General features: G+C 44.2%; 2 protein-coding genes across 2 annotated transcripts; one reads left to right on the forward strand and one right to left on the reverse strand.

The window, feature by feature from the left end:
* Positions 1 to 790: 790 nt before the first annotated feature.
* Positions 791 to 9493, forward strand: LOC104349169 (acyl-coenzyme A synthetase ACSM4, mitochondrial-like). The gene is made up of 13 exons (XM_009954630.1): positions 791 to 991; positions 1428 to 1638; positions 2159 to 2366; positions 4280 to 4423; positions 4854 to 5010; positions 6582 to 6661; positions 7163 to 7286; positions 7655 to 7735; positions 7942 to 8043; positions 8407 to 8534; positions 8623 to 8722; positions 9055 to 9174; positions 9407 to 9493. The coding sequence occupies exons 1-13, from the start codon at positions 791 to 793 to the stop codon at positions 9491 to 9493; spliced, it is 1743 nt and encodes a 580-aa protein (XP_009952932.1).
* Positions 9494 to 11056: 1563 nt separating this feature from the next.
* THUMPD1 (THUMP domain 1 NAT10 acetyltransferase adaptor) lies at positions 11057 to 14827 on the reverse strand. The gene is made up of 4 exons (XM_086473019.1): positions 14597 to 14827; positions 14062 to 14242; positions 13462 to 13710; positions 11057 to 12856 (listed from the first exon to the last, which is right to left on the reverse strand). The coding sequence occupies exons 1-4, from the start codon at positions 14810 to 14812 to the stop codon at positions 12534 to 12536; spliced, it is 969 nt and encodes a 322-aa protein (XP_086329145.1). The 5' UTR covers positions 14813 to 14827; the 3' UTR covers positions 11057 to 12533.
* Between the last annotated feature and the right edge of the window lie 3542 nt (positions 14828 to 18369).

Here is an 18369-nt window from a genome sequence, read left to right on the forward strand (position 1 = left end):
ATTTCACTCTTTTGCGAAGTGTTTTCAGAGTAATACACAACTACAAATGGTATTTTGTGAAACCAAATGCAACTCTGTATATTTAAAGACAAATGCAGATTTGGTAAAAGCTTTAGACTGGTAAACAAATCAATAATAGAATGTGGAAAACCACCTCTGGCTTTCCAACTAATACAAGGCAAATGCTAGGGGGAGGAGTGGGCACAATCTTTTCTTTGGGCAAAACAAAGGCAGAGCACATGGTGCAATGTGGAACACACTTCTGGTTAACATTTATTGGTTTAGCAACAAAAGCAACAGTAAGGATGTTTACCGTATCTCTTCCATATTGGCTAAATAAACAGACCCCTTACCCCTGCTTGCTAGCAACTACCCTGATCTTTGAGTAGTTGCATGTGATGGTTATATCCTGGATTCTAAGGCAAAAAACAGGAACAGAAGATTGTATCTATCCTGCAACCAAATCTGTGTTTGCCATTAGTAGCCTTGTAGGGCTATAGGGCTGGGTGAGACTGCTGTGGTGCAGTGGACGGATGAAAAAGCAGGAGACTTGAAAGGGTTACCAGGGCTGTAGCTTACCTATAAGGAGAGGTGGGATTAAGTGTCATGAAGAGGTGGACTTGCTGCTCTGTATGTATCTGTTCCATTTGGAGCAAACAGCTCGTCTGGGAATGTGCACATCATAATACTATTACTGATTTTTCTATCTCTTGTAGGAGGGAAATAATCATTAAGAAATAGTTCTAATGGTTATTGTCTCCAAAAGCCCCCATATATCTGGTTTTGTGCCATGAAGATTTTACTTTATTTTCAAGTGTTGCGGTCCCCATGGAGCATCCAGATACTCCGCAGATTATTCCACCATTATCACAAGACTTTTGCACCTTTGAATTTCTCGGATTATGAAGCTATCGGTCGTTGTGAACAGGATGTGCCCGAATACTTTAATTTTGCGACTGATGTGCTGGACAAGTGGTCTCAAGTAGAAAAGGTAGCGTTTCTGACACTGTCGATTCAGTATTTTTAGTGAAACTGTGCCCCTATCCCCAAAGTCAAGTCTAAAACCATCACTGGCTTCAGTGGGACCAGAATTTCCTCCTCTATTTCTATTTTAACATAATCTTACATTGCAGTGAAAGGAGAGGCAATTTGCTTTAGCATCAGAGGGGACACAGTGCTTTGTGACTCCAGTTCAGCAGTGTGTGCAGTGCTAGGTTCATAAAAGCCTCTAATAATTTATGAGCATTGCAAATCAGGTACATATATAGACCAACTCATATGTGCCTTGGAAAAGGGCTCTTTTAAACAAAACGTGCCTAATATCCCTGCCCTAGAATATGTAACACTATCAGATTCCACTGCCTGGAGCATCCCAAAATCTCTGCAAGGAGTAACCAGCATGCTATTTACCCTTGCATTTTGTATAGGAACAAAAGGGACCATCAAATCCAGCTCTGTGGTGGATAAATGGAAAAGGAGATGAAATTAAATGGAGCTTTGAAGAGCTGGGCTTCCTGTCCCAAAAAGCGGCCAATGTGCTCTCTGGGCCATGCAGTCTGCAAAGAGGAGACCGAGTTTTAGTGATTCTACCCCGAATCCCAGAGTGGTGGCTGCTGAATGTGGCTTGTATGCGAACAGGTGAATTGTATCATTCCTTATGGTTTGTAGATTTGTAGATTCTATGCCAAAAGTTAGTTAGCAATTCATTTAACCGTTACATTTCTTATTTGACTTCATAGCTTGAACATTTGACAATCAAAGGGGATGACAGGGGTAGTCTCTTATGACTGATGGAATTACCTTCATCATTTTTCTTTCACTTTCTGTGGCTTGTGTTGATTGTGTTAAATCACTTTGGTTGTGTTAAATCAATTTGATTTAACTTCAACAGACTTAAGTTAAAGCTGCTAGTGTTTAATGCCCCAAAGTTATACTTCCTACCTACCTTGCATCTGGAGCAAAGGATCTCATAGGATCAGAAGCTATTTTGTACTTCAGATCTGCACATCTGTATTCAAGTTCAGGTGTGTGGGACTTGTTTTACTTTCTTCTCGTTTCTGGATTGAATGGTGATGGTATTCAACAAATCAGGAGAAGCTATGACGTGATCAGAACTGAAAGTGAAAAATACCTAATTTCCAATTTATTGCACTTTCAGGTGTTATCATCATCCCAGGGACAACACAACTGACAGCACAAGACATTTGCTATAGATTGCTGGCTTCCAAAGCTAAGTGCATTATTACAACTGATGTGCTTGCTGCTGCGGTGGACTCGGTTGCATCCAAGTGCCAGTTTCTGAAAACAAAGGTGATTGTATCTGAAAGCAGCAGGGCCGAGTGGATGAACTTCAGTGATTTGCTCAAGTAAGTGCTTTCTACCTTAACTCCATCATAGTTTCCCTAGTGGAAAATTTCTTATATTGTTTAAACACACTTGTGCATTTGCATCTCATTAATGAACCAGATACCTTCAACGGAGTGGGAGAGAAGGCAATTTAGTCTCTTTTCTATGAAGAAAGGGAATATTTGGGCATAGCCAGATTGCTAATTAAAAAATAAGTACAGTCTTATGTCTAGGTTGGTTATTATGACTGTGAAATAATATGGAACAAAGGACAGGAAAGCCTCTTATTGACAGCTGTGGCCTATTTACCCTCTAAAGCTCAAAGAAAAAGATTCTATACGAATTATTCCAATCCATATTCCTAAAACTTGGTTATAATAACACTAATGTGAATAGCTTTTCACTATGAAAGGCTAAAAAAGGGCACTGCAAAGTGAACCTAATGTGTTTAGGAATCTACCTGCCTCACTGCTGAAAAGCGGCTACTAAAATGGCACCCAACAGACAGCTCTTCATTGCACTGCATGGGGCTGTAGAAGGGGTGGAAAGGGAGAGTGGGGAAGGAAGCAAATGCCCTGCTGCAATCTGCTCAAGGCCCTAGGTGTGATTTTACCAGCTGGTACTTTGTTAAAAGCATCTATGTAGCTACAACCATTCTTACAAGGTGGGATCCAAGCTCTTCAATCACTTTGAGCTTTATAAGATGTACCATGTGTTCTCACAACCACAGGTGTCTGAATTGGCATTACCTGTGCAGCTCACTGTACAGTCTCACTGTATTTCCATCTCTTCCTTCGAATAACTGCCCACTTCAGTGTCACTAAGCTGGAAGACAGAGGAAGCAGTAACACTGCATTCTCAAACCTCCTAGAGCTACTAAAACATTGTCAAGTCAATTTGATGAATCCTCTTTCATACTGGGCTAATATTGCATGGCTCAGTTCCATGGCAGAGGGTAAAATTGATTTGATAAAACCTAAATATTGTCTGGAACTGCATCAGTCCTGCAGAGGCTGCCACTGGCGGTCAGAACGGTAGGCTTTCTGGTTTCACTGGCCTTGCAAAGTGCTGGCTCTCTGGCTTCAGGGTTGCTCAGCTCTCAGGCTCCCAGTCTTCCCAGAGTGCTGGGCTACTGTCCTGCCTGGCTCACTGTCTCGACAGATCACTGCAGCCTTCCTTCCTAGACTTGTTGGAAGTTACCCAGACTTCCCAGCTCCCCATGTCCTCGGCTGCCTTAGCTGACTGCTAAGCTGGCCAGGAGGCTGTGGGGCTCTGGAGTGAGGGCTCCCAGGCAGCCTGTCTGCCTGCCAGGCAGCACAGGGAGACGGCTGGCCTGGGGAGACAGACTTCCCATGCCCAACCTTGCAGGCATGGGCAATGATCGCATGCCAAGCAAAATCTTTTTGAACACCAGTCCTGACAGAGAAAAGGAAACGGTTTTGCTTTCTCATCCCAGTAAGAGATGAGAAATATTTCCCTGTCATGTGCCAGACAACCAAGAATGTAAGCCTCCCTGTACTTAACAAACATGGCAAGGATAACGAACTAGTGGGACCATGTACCAAAAGAAATGGTGAGTTCTCCCTCAGCTAATCACCTTAAGGCTGGAAAATACACTTTCCAAAGGGCATTTTGGTCAAACACAAGATGGTGGGCCTCTTGGTGGTGTTAAGGGAGGCAAATAAAAGAGATCTGGTTGGTGTTTTTACTCTGGAGAAGGTGGACATGGAGAATAGTAAAGAGCAAGATCAGCAACACTTTAATACAGAACTACCAGTGCAAGAGTGAGGGGATCTCAGTAGCTTCTTATCCCCCACATCTCACTATACAAACAGTCCTGTATATATTGGGCACAAAGGATCCAAGCTAAGTGTGTTGAATAGCACCAGCCACTGTTTCATATAACCTTTCTTTTTTTTTTTTTCTTTTTAAGGGCTGCTCCTGCTGTCCATAACTGCGTGAAGACAAAAAGCCAGGATCCAATGGCAATCTATTTTACCAGTGGCGCCACAGGCTCTCCTAAAATGGTTGAACATTCCTATGGAAGCTTTGGTCTGGGTTTTTTTCTCTGTGGAAGGTAAAGTCTTCAGCTAATTATGCCTTTACAGCTCTGAAATGTGAAGCAAACAGAAGAGTTTTTGTATGTAATAAAATTATGATAAATGATGAAGCTCCCACAATACTGTACATGTCATTTCTTTTGGTCTTCTCAGCTGAATTGTACCCAGGAAGCAAGGATCTTGTTTGGTATGGTATATGGCTTCATTTTAGACAATACATGCCTGTTAATCCATGCTAAATAATTAGTTAGGATACAGTTTGATTTTTATCTTTGCCATCAGTATAAAAGGCTAGGGAAAAGGCATTTATTTGGCTCTTGAGTTTCAGATCAAATTTACCTGCCTTTCTAAGAAAAAAAACCAAACAAACAACAAAACCGAAACTCCCTCACATTCTTAATTTCTACTTGCAGACTCCCTTATATTGGCTACCTTTGTTTTCGACAGATACTGGATGAATTTGACTCCCTCAGACATCATGTGGAACATGTCGGACACTGCTTGGGTAAAAGGAGCTATTGGGAGCATTTTTGGTCCATGGTTCCAGGGCACGTGTGTTTTCGTACATGCCATGCCACAGTTTGATCCGAGAGCAATCTTAAACGTAAGAACACCATGCTCACAATGAACAGTTACTCGTATTTCATGTTGTTTTCCAGGCAGGCCACAAAACTAAGCCTCTTAGGTTTATGGGATTAGCTGTTTTAAGATGGTATAACCACAAGATGATTGTTCTTTGAATAGGGATATAATACAGGAAGGATTTTGCAGCATGACTCTTTTGGGCACAGGATATTACTAGCTGCTTCCGATCAGTAGGAGCTACTGGTATTACATAAAGCTGTCCCCTACTGTATTTCACTATTGAAATGATAAATGAGCTGAATTACATTTTAATTACACTGCTGTGACTCTTAAGAAAGGCAAGTGAGTACTGGAAAACACTGGAGCTGTGAGACTGGCTTGTTCTTAAAAGAAATTATTTTCAAGCCTCTCAAGCCAATCTGAGTTTTAATCTAATACAAATGGAAGAGTGCTGTTCCCAAATGGCTCAAAGCATCTGCATGGAAAAGTGTATGTTCCTAACATGAGGGGGTTATTTGGGGATTTTAATCCTGTTTCATTTCCTTTCTAAAATGGTAGTTGCTAGCTTCATTTTCTTTTTTTGTATAAATTTCTCGGCCTTGCAAACACCCCCTTGCAATGTGCATGGGGTTTCACATCTCTGCACAACATGAAGTTTGATAGTAGAGGCTGCTTTACCTTTGGTGTGGCTGGAATGAAAGCTGGTGAATAAGAGGTCTTCCCCTTGCTTTTATTTATTGCTACCTGTCCCCCTCTCTGAGCAAATTTTCATTGCAGGCAGAAGTGAGGTTAAAAAAAAAAAAAAAAAAAAAAGAGAGAGAGAGAAGGCTTAGCTCTACCTAAGTGACTGTGAATCATTTGCTGGTGTTATGGGTGAGACATAAAGATGTGTCAGAAAACAGAGGTTCAGCTGAGATCTTTATTTTTCTAGCGAGGCAGTCATGTCCTTTGCTCTGTCCCAGATAGAGGAGGATATATAAATTTCCAAAACAACCTTTTAATACAGCATTATTCACGACTCAGCCAGAGCTCACAGAGTCTTGGCTCTGCACGTCAGGCCCTTTGTCAGGACAGCTGAGGGAATTGCAGCATGTCTAAAGATTTGCAACAGTCCATTTCAGAAAGTGTGGGGCTAGATAAAAGACTGACACAGGCAAAAATGTTCAAAAGAAACCTGTAATTTCAGGTCCCTCCATTTTGAGGTGCCTGACTTTGTCCTAGGGTGAGACGTAGGCTTTACTGAAGTCCCGTGCAAAACTTAGGTTGCACTTCCAGGGCCAGGATTTCATACCAAGGGATGGTCCTTGTGCTTCAAGTGACCATCAGGACAAATTAGGTACACCAGTGATTTACCACAGTCAATGTATCACCTCTTCAGCTGATGTTTAGGGCACCGTAACATCTTTCTTGAACACTGACAGCAATGACAATTACTTTGCTTTCTATGTGAGTGAGGTTACAATCAGGTCTTGTCATTTGTGCCCTAGTATGGAATAGAAAGGAATAGTTGGCAGCAATTTTTTTCTCAAAACAATACTGTTTAACACTCTTTTTTTTTTTTTTTTTTTTTTTTCTTTTTTAATTTGTCAGACTTTGTGCAGATATCCAGTGACCACTCTGTGCAGCGCACCAACTGCCTACCGCATGCTGGTACAGCATGACCTCACCAGGTCTGTTCACAAGTGCACGTCTGTTAACAAGTGACCGTGCCGTGTCTGTTTGCTTGGCTCTTTAACAATGATGTCTATGGGCCTTCATAGCCACTTAAACTCTGAGAGTGGTGGAAATTCTGTGTTGGAGGCAGGGGCTGTGAGAAGGCAGAGCCTTTTCCTTAGCACTGCAGAGAGAGGCATCAACCCCTCAGGCACTTCCAACCCAGAGCAAATTTTGCCCTGAGGCATTACAGATAGTAAATACAGAGGCCAGTATTCAGCCCTTGAAGGCACATGTGTGGCTGCACTGCCGTCAGTCCTGTGCACCTTCGCAGCTCACCGCTTTGGCAGCCCCTTCCCCACCCCACTCCAACTGGAGCTCCAGGCTTTCTCTCAACCCTAACCCTAAGAGAGTCCAGTGTGTCCTGAAGTCATGGGGTTGGACATAGAGATGTCAGGGAGAGAAGAATTTGTCCCTTTCTGTCCTCTGATACTAAGCAATGTCCTCTGTCTTTGAAGGTATACATTCAAGACACTGAAGCACTGTTTGACCGGAGGGGAACCACTCAACCCAGAAGTGATGGCACAGTGGAAAAGCCAAACAGGACTGACTATCTATGAAGGCTACGGCCAAACCGAAATTGTACGTTCAGCTTTTTTGTAAAGGGTTACAACTCAGCTGTCACTTAAGGGACTTAGAGATCTCATTCCACCTGGTAAATATGGAATTTGTCTAAAAAGAAAGACAGGCATTAGAGTATGTGGCAATTGTCTACAAGAGGGTTTATTGTTTTGCTTAAAGTTACGGCTTGGTTGTGATACTGCTTCTAAGACTACTTAAGCTGTAAAATATCTTGAACTTTTTTGTCCAAGACTCTCAATGTTTCAGCTCACATAGATGGAAGATTTAGATCTCATGCTAGCTCAACAGTGGGCATAGTATAAGAACAGAAATAGCCTCAGGAATGACAGTGAAAAATACCTGGGCTGGTTGGTTGTCTTTTCCAACAGGGAATTATATGTGCAAATATGAAAGGAATGAAAATTAAGCCGGGTTCCTTTGGAAAGGCAACTCCCCCCTGCGATGTTCAGGTATGATGGTCCTCTTTTTTGTTTGCTGTTGATTTCATAGGAAGTAAAACACAAGACAGTACAATGTACTGTACAAGTTTTGGTACCACACAGTGGTATTCAGGGCAGGCTCTTTTTTGATTGAGCTGTTGGCTGCTGGTTAGGTTCAGAACATGGCTCTCTTAAAACAGCAAGTTAAAATCACCCATTTGCCTTTCTTATTGCAGATTGTAGATGAAAATGGCAGTGTTCTGCCTCCTGGGAAAGAAGGAGACATTGCTATCAAAATGGATGCCAAGCGGCCATTTACTTTTTTCACTCGATACCTGGTAAGTCAAAAGTGAATTTCTGGAGAGCCTGTTCAGGCCTGCAGCATGGTATGTATTGATACCAGCAGAAGCAGGTGCGACACCAAGGAGCTGTGGCTCTTCTTGACTTGACTTGACAGTGTTATGACTTAAGCTTCCATTTTCTCCCCCATTTTTCTGCAGACTTACTGCGTGATCTTCAGGTCTGTCTCTGCCCTTGTGATAAGTTTTCCCCTCTGGAACAAGCAAACACAAGCTCTTACGTTCTTGAGACAGAGAACAAGCAGTGAAAGATACTATGAATAGTGTCCAAAGACGCAAAGCTCATCTCTAAGCTTAAGACTTCTCAATATTTAGAATATTTAATTGTTGCTTGTTCAACAGGATGATCCAGTGAAAACTGCTTCTACAATCCGTGGGAATTTCTATATCACTGGAGACAGAGGGACCATGGATGAGGATGGATACGTATGGTTTATAGGGAGATCTGATGATGTCATCATCTCCTCTGGGTTTGTAGATTTCGGGTAAAATGCCAAGAAATATTTAAAAATAACCATATACCTTTCACGTACTAAGCATTTAATTTCTCTCTCCTAGGTATCGTATTGGACCTTTTGAAATAGAAAGCGCCCTGATACAGCACCCAGCTGTTGTTGAGTCAGCCGTTGTCAGCAGCCCAGATCCCATCAGAGGGGAGGTAATGAGCGGTCGCTCTCCTATTCAAAAAGTGCCTTGTGTGACAGAGCTTACACTCAACTTTCACTGGATTCATAAGACTTATGAAAAGATAATACTTCTATCATGTATTACTTAGGACCTTTACAGGTAAAAAACTGTTTCAGGTAGAAAGAGTCTTTTGTCCTAATTTTAAATTTGCTTACACAAAAGCGAATTTTGCTCTACTGCACAAGCGTGCTACAGCGAGCCTGTATTGCAGGCAATACTCATTTAGTCTCGATTAATTGCCTCATTTGTTAGGTTGCTTTTGTTTAATTAATACTGTATTTTTTATTTATTTTCCCTTTGTAGGTGGTAAAAGCTTTTGTAGTCTTGTCTCCTTTCTTTAAGTCACAGGATCCAAAGAAACTGGCCTGTGAATTGCAAGATCATGTCAAGAAACTCACTGCTCCATACAAGTACCCCAGAAAGGCAAGTAAACATGACCTCAAATATGTGCTGTTCAAGAAAAATTACAAGTATTATTTTAAAGAAGATTTTGGAAAATAATAAATACAACACAATCTAAAACCAAATTAGAGTTATTTCCCCAGTCACCAAATTCTTATTTAAATTGAGTAGGATGGAGACCTATACTGTTCTGAAAACAGATTTGTAAATGAAATCTGCTCATTTTACTTTCTTTTTGTTTGTTTTGCATCAGATTGAATTTGTCCAGCAGCTGCCAAAGAATATCGCTGGGAAAATCAAACGGAATGAACTGAAAAACAAAGAGTGGGGACAGATTTAGTTTTGATAAGCAACCTAAAAAAGCCGGTGCCTATCAATTTCATTCATAATGGAGCTTTTCTGTTACAACTGTAAGCACCAACATAGGATTATCTTTCACCCGTTAGGCAGTGATTGTGTAATAATCATAGAATTGTAGAACAGTTTGGGTTGGAAGGGACCTTAAAGCTCATCCAGTCCCAACCCCCCTGCAGGGACACCTTCTACTAGACCAGGTTGCTCCAAGCCCCATCCAGCCTGGCCTTGAACACTGCCAGGGAGGGGGCAGCCACAGCTTCTCCAGTATCCAGTGTCTCACCACCCTCACAGTAAAGAATTTCTTCCTTACATCTAATCTAAATCTCCCCTTTCAGTTTGAAACCATTACCCCTCGTCCTATCACTACCCTCCCTGACCAAGAGTCCCTCCCCACCTTTCCTGCAGCCCCCTTTCAGCACTGCAAGGCCGCTGTAAGGTCTCCCCAGAGCCTTCTCTTCTCCAGGCTGAACACCCCAACTCTCTCAGCCTGTCCTCACAGGGGAGGTGCTCCAGCCCCTGATCCTTTTCACAGCCTCCTCTGGACCCGCTCGAGCAGGTCTGAATGCAGCACTGCTGGTGGGGTCTCCCCAGAGTGGAGTAGAGGGGGAGAATCCCCTCCCTCAACCTGCTGGTCACACTTTTCTTGATGCAGCCCAGGATGCGATTGGATTTCTGGGCTGTGAGCACACATTGCTGGCTCATACTCAGTTTTTCATCCACCAGCAGCCCCAAGTCCTTCTCCACAGGGCTGCTCTTGATCCACTCATCGCCCAGCCTGTGTTTGTGCTTGGACAGGTTTAAAAAAATGCACAAGGTTTAAAAACTCCAACTGTACGGTTTTTAACTGCTTGTGTTCCTGCTTAACAAAAATCAAGCCTACTCAGCAAGGCATATGCAAACACATCTTCCAGCCACCTAACACTTTTCAGAATTTTACGGTACAAGTAGAGGTGATCATCAGGTGAAGAAGCGGTGTGTTCATTCTTTGAGACCAAGTATTTTAACTCATAAGAGGCTTATTAATGAGGAAATCGTGATAGTATGTAATGAAGTTCCCAAAAATGGCCATAGATCTTGCACTCATCCAAATTAAGCACCCTGCTTGTATGAATCTTGAAAGCCTCAAGATTTAGGAATTAATGCGTTCACAATGAATGTTCAGTGAGTGAAAATGATGAAAAATCAGAAGTAAAAGAATGCAGACATCTTTAAGACTGCAGCATACACAGCAGCTAAATGTCGGACATAGGCTTGACAAATGGATGGTAGCTATTCAGCTGTAGGTCCTGTAGGCACACAGATGAGTGAGAGAGAAGGGAAAAACAAACAAACAAAACCCCACAAACTATCCATGAGTCTATCTTTGTCCTTAGTAAGATAAGTAGGCTGTCTTGAATCGTGATTACCCACATCAGCCACCAATAAACATAAACATTCACTGTTGACCTTCCTGTCTGATCTCAAATTGTTCTTTCCTACGTGTGATTTAAACATTGCTGGGTTTAATCCACACAGAAAAAGCTTTAAAATTTAAATAAAACACCAATGGAGGTAAGAAAGCAGAGTTTTAATAAAGGGGTGGTAAGGGAGACAGAACTAAGGAAAAAAGTCACCTTTATTTTCCAACTTTAAAACAATTTTAAGAGAAGAGGAAAATATAAATTAAACACAGTTGAGAGACTCGAACATCCTTTTCATTAAACCAAGACAAGTAACAAGTGGTGTTCTTCAAGATGAGTCTTTTCCCATTAGCAACCCACAGGCTTTTACACTAGAAATTAAATACTAAAGCTAGACAGTTGTACGGGAAGCATACTCAAAACCCTACTGGAAAGCAGGTTATAGCTGCACTGGTTTTGGTTGTTTTTTCAGAAGTCACTGGGACATCAAAAGAGCTGCTGTAACAAACAAACAACAGACAGACTCACTATCATTACTTTCAATCTGAAACAAAATTAATACTGCAAAGCTAAAACTGTACCAAAAATTAAACTTAATTCCAGTATAGTATAATGGAGAGCTGCTTTCATAAGAAGTTTCCAAGCAGTATTTAAATCCAAATTTTGAGTCCTAAGGAAAAAAAAAAACAAACAAACCCACAACAACAAAAAAAAAACCACAAAAAACCAACCAAAAAAAAAAAAAAAAGACTTTATAAAATCCCCAAGATTTAAGTCTTTGGAAAGAGCAGCAAAAGGCTATTTGCAGGACATCACTCAAAAGGATTCTGTTCAGTGACTACAACAGCATTTCCTATAAACCAGTAACTGCTGTATACACAGCTAATGGAAACACACATGTAGTTTTTGCTAAAACCATCTGCAATGCCTGCACTGTACTTCTACTGTTCTAGGACAGTCAAACCTATTATCTAAATCATCTCATAGAATTCAAGTATTTTGATCATAGCAGTTCTTCCCATTCACTTTCAAGACTCAGCATATCCTTGTAGAGCGATGTGTATACATATATATATATATAAAAACCTTCCATCATACATGAAATGATCAGTTTTCGCTCATTCTGTTGTTCACACAGAAAAATGTACGAGTTCTGTAGTCACAAAAGTTGTCAGATTACTTCCTTTAAAACCCTCTGCAACCAACTGTCTTTCTCAGATCTCTCACTTCTGTCAGTACTTCCTGCTAGAGATGATTCTGCATTGCCTTTTGGTTTCTGTAGCCATCTGATATAACAAGGAGAGTCAATATATGTCAGGATGGCTACATTTACATATGCATGCACACACTCCAGCTTTTTGTGCTAGGTAAAGGCAATGAGGAACAAAGCTGTAGAAGAATGTAAGTTTCACCAGAAAGGTTACAACGCACTCTTGAGCACTCTTACACCTGCTGTTAATCTCAGCTCCACCTGCAACAGCATTAAAATTCTTACATGTGGATTTTAAAAACAAGATTTCAAAACAAAACCCACTCTCCTCTTAAAAACACCCTTTCAGAACTCTAGGGCAACTTTTTTTAATAGGTTTCAATTGTGTTTACCTTTCCCTTCTACTACATTTTCTACACTGTCAGTGCATCATTCCCCTTGGGCTCAGTTTCTATTTCATCTTGATTCTTGTTCTCTTGTTTTACTTCTTTAGAGCTCTTCTCCTCAGTTTCTGGTTTTACTACCTTTGAGTTCTGTTCTTCTGTCAGACTTGATGGGGTTGGTTGTGTGTCGTCTTTGTTGCTCTTCACCACCTCCTGTAGATTGTATTTTCTGAACAGAACATAGTCTCTCACCACACTCAAGCAACAGACGTTTTTTATTATTTCCACCACAATTGTATATTGTGGGTTATTAAGATCGACTTTGTTTTCTGGATTGAGGCCGCCCACAATTCCTGTAAAACAAGATGTAGTTTAAAAGATGCTGGAAAAACTGTTTCAGAGCATAAGCACACCCTATTGAAAGGATAGAAGTTGACAAAGAGAAGGCAACATCCCCCTTAGTTGTAACCAATTACTTGCTTTTGTAATTGCTTAAAATACCAGAACAGAGCAGGACTCTTAGAACATACACCACCAGTAGGACTGAAGTAATTTAAAAACTACCCCACTGCAATCACCAAGAAACAAAATACTCCAGTAAGGTAGAGCTTATGAGTCATATATTCAATGGAAATAGTAATACATCATTTCAATGTAGCATCCAGGCAGACAGCCTCATAGCAGTCATTTCAAAGCCCATATAACCAATGCTCCAAATTACATTCAATGCTGTACTCTCTTCTGCTTGTTGTCTCTTAAGACATCAACACCTACAAGAAATACTGATATTGAGCTTTTTTTTAAGTCTTAGAGAAGCTTCTGTAATTCAATATACAGATGTTAAGCCACAAATATGTGTGCTCATTAAGACCATTTTTAATAGTCTGACCTATGTAATGCATGCAGTTGGGGACTTCTTATATACTTGATCTTAGTTTTGTGTGAAATCCATACATACCTGCCAATTCCTTAATTACTTCTTCCCTACTCATATGGCTGTTATTACGAGCTTTGTAAACAATCTGAAAAGTACCCTTATTAGGGGCTTTAAACCAAGGCTCAAAAAACGTTTCCGTGTATTTTTTCATATCCTCCATGAAAGCCTTGCAAGTTCCAGAAATAGGTAGCATGCGCAGAATGACTCTAGTTTTCTTCTTTTTAGTGGCGTGCATATCCTTTAATATATGGTGCACAAGGTTCTCAGGTTCTACAAGAAAAACAGCTAAGTATGAGAAACAAATTGAAGGCATTTTCTCTCTTCTTCCCCACCCCTAAATAGTAAGCTGGGGAAATGCACACTTGGCTACGCTGCTGTCAGCTTCTCTTTCTGTAAAGAGCCATTTTACTATACCAAAACTGGATAATCAGAGATTCTTTTGTCAAAGCAGATTCCTCTACGGTTTGTGACTCGCTAATGACAAAATTCAGTGGCAATACCAAAGGGAAGGGGAAACCCTGTATCTGTTTGGTATACATGAGTTTCCTGGAAGTCACGCTCTGGCCTGTTACTAGCACTGTTCAGAGCAGTTGATCCCCACAGCCTCAGCTGATGTCCCACCTATGCCCTGCGTTCTGATGAAGACCACGTTGTTGGCCCCACTCTCCACTGACTGGAACCGCCGCAGCTTCTGCTCCGTCGAGGCACGGATCTGACCGACCTCCTTCTTCAGGGCAGCCTCAACATCGTCCTCATCCTCTTCCCTCTCACTTCCAGACAGCCGCTCCTCATGATCTGAAAACTTCACACAAAGCATGTCTCTTATTTGGTGAGTACTGAGCAACAGTGCCCGCAACTTAGAGACCGCCAGCAAGGCACCACCGCGCCAGGGGCCCGGCGTTTGCTTACAGAAACCGGCACCTTCGTGTGTGTGTCGTGAACAGGAACAGGGGGTTTTACACACAGAAAAGGAGGGGAGGCCTCAGGGCGCTGCTCCCCCAGCCCCGCGGCCGTTCGCGCTGCCAGGCTGCGGGAGGCAGGACCTGAGCGGAGGGCCGGGGGGGGTCCGCCACCGCGCAGGGCCGCGCTCCCCGGCCGCAGGGCCGCCTCCCGCCCAGCACCGAGCGCCGGGCCGGGCCCGCCCGCCCACACGCACCTGCTCGGGCCCGTAAAGCAGGTCCCCGTACTCGCCGAGGAGGCTGTAGGCCTCCCCCACGCACTTGCGCTCGTTCATGTTGCAGGTGATGAGGATGCCGCGCATGCCGGCCTCCAGCTGCCGCCCGCCGCCGCGCGGCCGCTTGGCCCGCCCCGCCGCCGCCGCGAAGTGCCCCTTGGGCCGCCGCTTCCGCCCCGCCGGCTCCGCCGCGGCCATCGACCGCCACACGCTGCCGCCGCCGCCGCGCGCCGCGATGGCGTCAGCGCCGCGCCGCCCGCTGAGCCCGGCCCTAGAGCGCGCCCGCCGCGGGACAGCGCCGCCCCGCGGCCAGGCGCAGAACGGCGGCCGGCCCGGCCCGGCCCAGCCCCGGCCGGAGCGCGGCGGCGGGCGCGGCATGCGGGCAGCTCCCGCACCGGGCCGTGCTGCACCGGGCAGCCGCGCCCCGGCGCCGGGTGGGATCCCCAGGGAGGCCCTCAGCCGGCTTCCCGGCTCCTCGCACGGCCGGTGCTGCCGTAGGCAGTGCAGCGCCCTGGGAGGTGAAAAACCCACTGACCCCGCCTTGGGGATTGCGGTTCACCTCAGGCTTTACACGTACCGGCGGGAGGCTGATCATTTCCCCAGGCACAGCACTGTGGCCTCGGCCTGCTCAGCTGTGGCCAAACTCAGTCACTCGTAGCCCTTGATGCTTTGTCTTCCCCCAAACTTCAGTTCCAGGATTAAAGTCTGGGTTTGTGTCAATGGTTCTGGGGAGGAAAGGAGGGAGGAGAGGTGAGGATGGATGCTTGCTGAAGAGCAGGGGAGCAGGCGGAGCTCAGTCCTGAGGTCTGCACTGGTGCATCAAACACCAACCGTGCGCCCCAGCGGAGGCAGAGCTGGGCTTCGGCCGCTTCCCCAGCTTCCCATCTAACTGCTGAAGGTGTCATGGTGCAGAGGGACCTGCTGAAACAGAAACTCTTTATGTAGGTAAATTTAGGCCTGAAGTACCAGAGGACATGTGTTGACAGAAAAAACATGGCCCATAGGGTAGTTTCTAAAGGAAGGTGCCTCTGTGCGTCCCTGTCTGTAAGACCCTCCTCTCCCTGCAGTAACTCTTGAGCTTCCTGTAAAATTAAGTGGGGGGAAAATTAAGTTCCTCAACATTTTGTGAGAACAGGTAGAGGAGATAGCTAAAGAGGCCTCACTAGGGTCAGGACTATCATATTGTTTACATCCAGAGAACACAGTTGGGCTGAAATAGGAAACTTCATGAATTGATGGAAGTATTTATCAGAACTGCAACAGGAGGTGGCATTTACATCTTGTCTGAAGCTTTGTTCCTGTGAAGCCTTTGAGGCTCATATAATTCAACAGTAATTTAGTGGTGTTATTGACCACACATAAATTAAAAGTGACTAAATCTTTGCAGGTCTGGGTTGTGTGAAAGACTCAAAGTTCTGGTGAATTATAGCAATGGTCTCTGGAGCTGGACATGTCAGGACATGTTTGAAACACAAGGAAGAATTTCTATAGGCAACTGTGAGTGGTGCAGGGGGAAACACAACCACTCAAAATGTAGCTAGGATATTTCTGTGGTGAAAAGTGCTGGGGGACTTGGAAATACCTATCAGTGTTTTGGAAATTAGTTAAATGACCTACCACAAAAAAAAAACAGGTTACAGATTAGGTCACTGTGGAGGTTATGATTTTCTTCCTAGGCTGGAAACCTTGCCTACATATTACTGGCACATTTGCTGACTTTTATCCCAAGGCATTGCTGTCATTTTCTCTTAACATTCATACCTGCTCTGGGGTGATGTGATCTTCCAGGCAGGGAATCCCTTTAAGGCTGTTCCTCTGCCTTTCCTCTGGGAGGATTTCATAGCATGCATTTCAAAGAGCTGTTTAAAATGTCACTACTCCAGACTGACTGACTGTAGGTCTCCCTTTATCCCTAGGCAGAGAGCAGCTTTGTTGTTTGGGGGAATCTGTTTTGAATCAGTTTCTTTCTGCTGCAGTGAACATCTCAGGGAGCTGGTTAACACCTCCTTTGAGCATGCTGTTTGCACACAGATGTGGGCAGAACCCCAGGAGGGAGTCCTGGCAAAAGTACAGGAGCAATGTGCCATCAGCACCCAGAGGACTGTTCTGCTCCGAAGACACAGACAGATGTTAGCAATCTCATTGCTGACCTTAGAGCCACCGTTTGAGGATGGAGCTACAGCAGGAGCTATTTAGGGCTCTGGCAGCCAAAGTCTTATGAACCTTGGTGCCCCAATTTAAACTACAGCTGTCACTGTAGTGACACTCTCACAGGAGAGGCTGAAGGTAGAGGCACACACCAATGCCACAGCCATGGCCCAGTGATGCTGGGCTGTGGCCTGTAGGCAGAGAGATGCCACTCATTCCCTCCTGCCTCTGCCATGGGAGTGGAGCAGAGGGGGCAGCGATGCTGGAGCACCACGTAACTGTGCGCTCCCTGAACATGAGACATAGCCCTTACAGAACCTCACCAGTCACCAAGTGTAAACAAAGCTGGTCCAGGCACCAGCTGCTGCTTCCCAGGAATGGACACTGTTGTCGTGGCTGAACAGCTGTGGTTACCTGAGGAGCCCCAGGCTACCCGCTGAGCGGGGTAGTCGCAAAGCCAGTTGCAAGGCTGTTGCTCCGGTGTCGCCCCAGCCAGAGCATCACAGATGTGATGTGGCTGTAGCGAGGTCTTATGACTGTGTTCCTCCATGGGCTGGTGGGTGAGAAGAGGGGAGGAAAAGGAGACAGGAGAGATTTGGGACTGACACTTGCTGCCTCCTCTCTGAGCTCTGCAGAAGCTCTTCTCCCTGTGCTGGACCCGGCTGCCCTTTGTGTGAGTCCAAAGTACATGTAAGGAACACAGGCGTCGGTCACCGGACACAGTAACGGTGCAAGAGCAGGCATTGCGGCCAGGAGCCTGAGGCTGTGTAAGGAGTCACAGCTGTGACACGTCCCAGCACTGAGAGGGCTCCACTTCGGTGCAAGGCATAGGCAGTAAGTTGGGACTGACAGCCTTTTGACAAGGTAACTGACCCTCCACCCACCCCTGCAAGCTGCTGGCCAGGACATTTTCTGGCGCTGGAGCAGTGCTGATTTACCTCTTGTCTGTCCACATTCCCTCCTCCCTGTCCCTCTCTGTCTTTCATCTGGCTGGGGTTCTCTCCTGTATTTGTTGTACATAGACTGAATGTTACAGATCCAAAACCACTCTGTTTGCTTCACTAAATCCTTAAAATCTCATGACTTTACAGCTAGAGAGTTATTAATTCCAAAAGGAGCTAGCAGTGTTTATATTATTTTGTAAATAGAAGACAGTTGACAATGCGTGAAAATAATTACTTCAGAGTTTTCAGACCTCCTGCTAAGTTGACTCTTCCTGAGAAGTAAGGCTTTGCATTTTGTATCCTTTTTCAGGGAGTCTTAAAGTTTCCATGCCTCATAAACTGATGCTTTTTGCTGACCACACATCAAAATAATGTTTAAAACATCAATACTTAGAAACTTTTCAGGGTTTTGCTACGTTCATTTAATTCCAGGGAACCAATATATCCCCAATGCTGATAAATCAGGAAAACTGTAAGTATCTTTGTACCAAGTGACACTGTGGCCAGCCAGTAATTAATGCACGATTGCTGGATTATCTGTGCAACATCTTGTCCATGCTGTTACTTCTGTATTGCCAGCTGGTAGCAGACATTTAATTTACAGAAGTCAGAGATGAAGTGCTTGGGTAGCGTTCAGTGCCTCTCTGCTGTATAAGGCAACTG

This window comes from Leptosomus discolor, chromosome 14 (genome assembly GCF_034619465.1).
Source record: "Leptosomus discolor isolate bLepDis1 chromosome 14, bLepDis1.hap2, whole genome shotgun sequence".
In the NCBI taxonomy this organism is placed as follows: domain Eukaryota; kingdom Metazoa; phylum Chordata; class Aves; order Leptosomiformes; family Leptosomidae; genus Leptosomus; species Leptosomus discolor.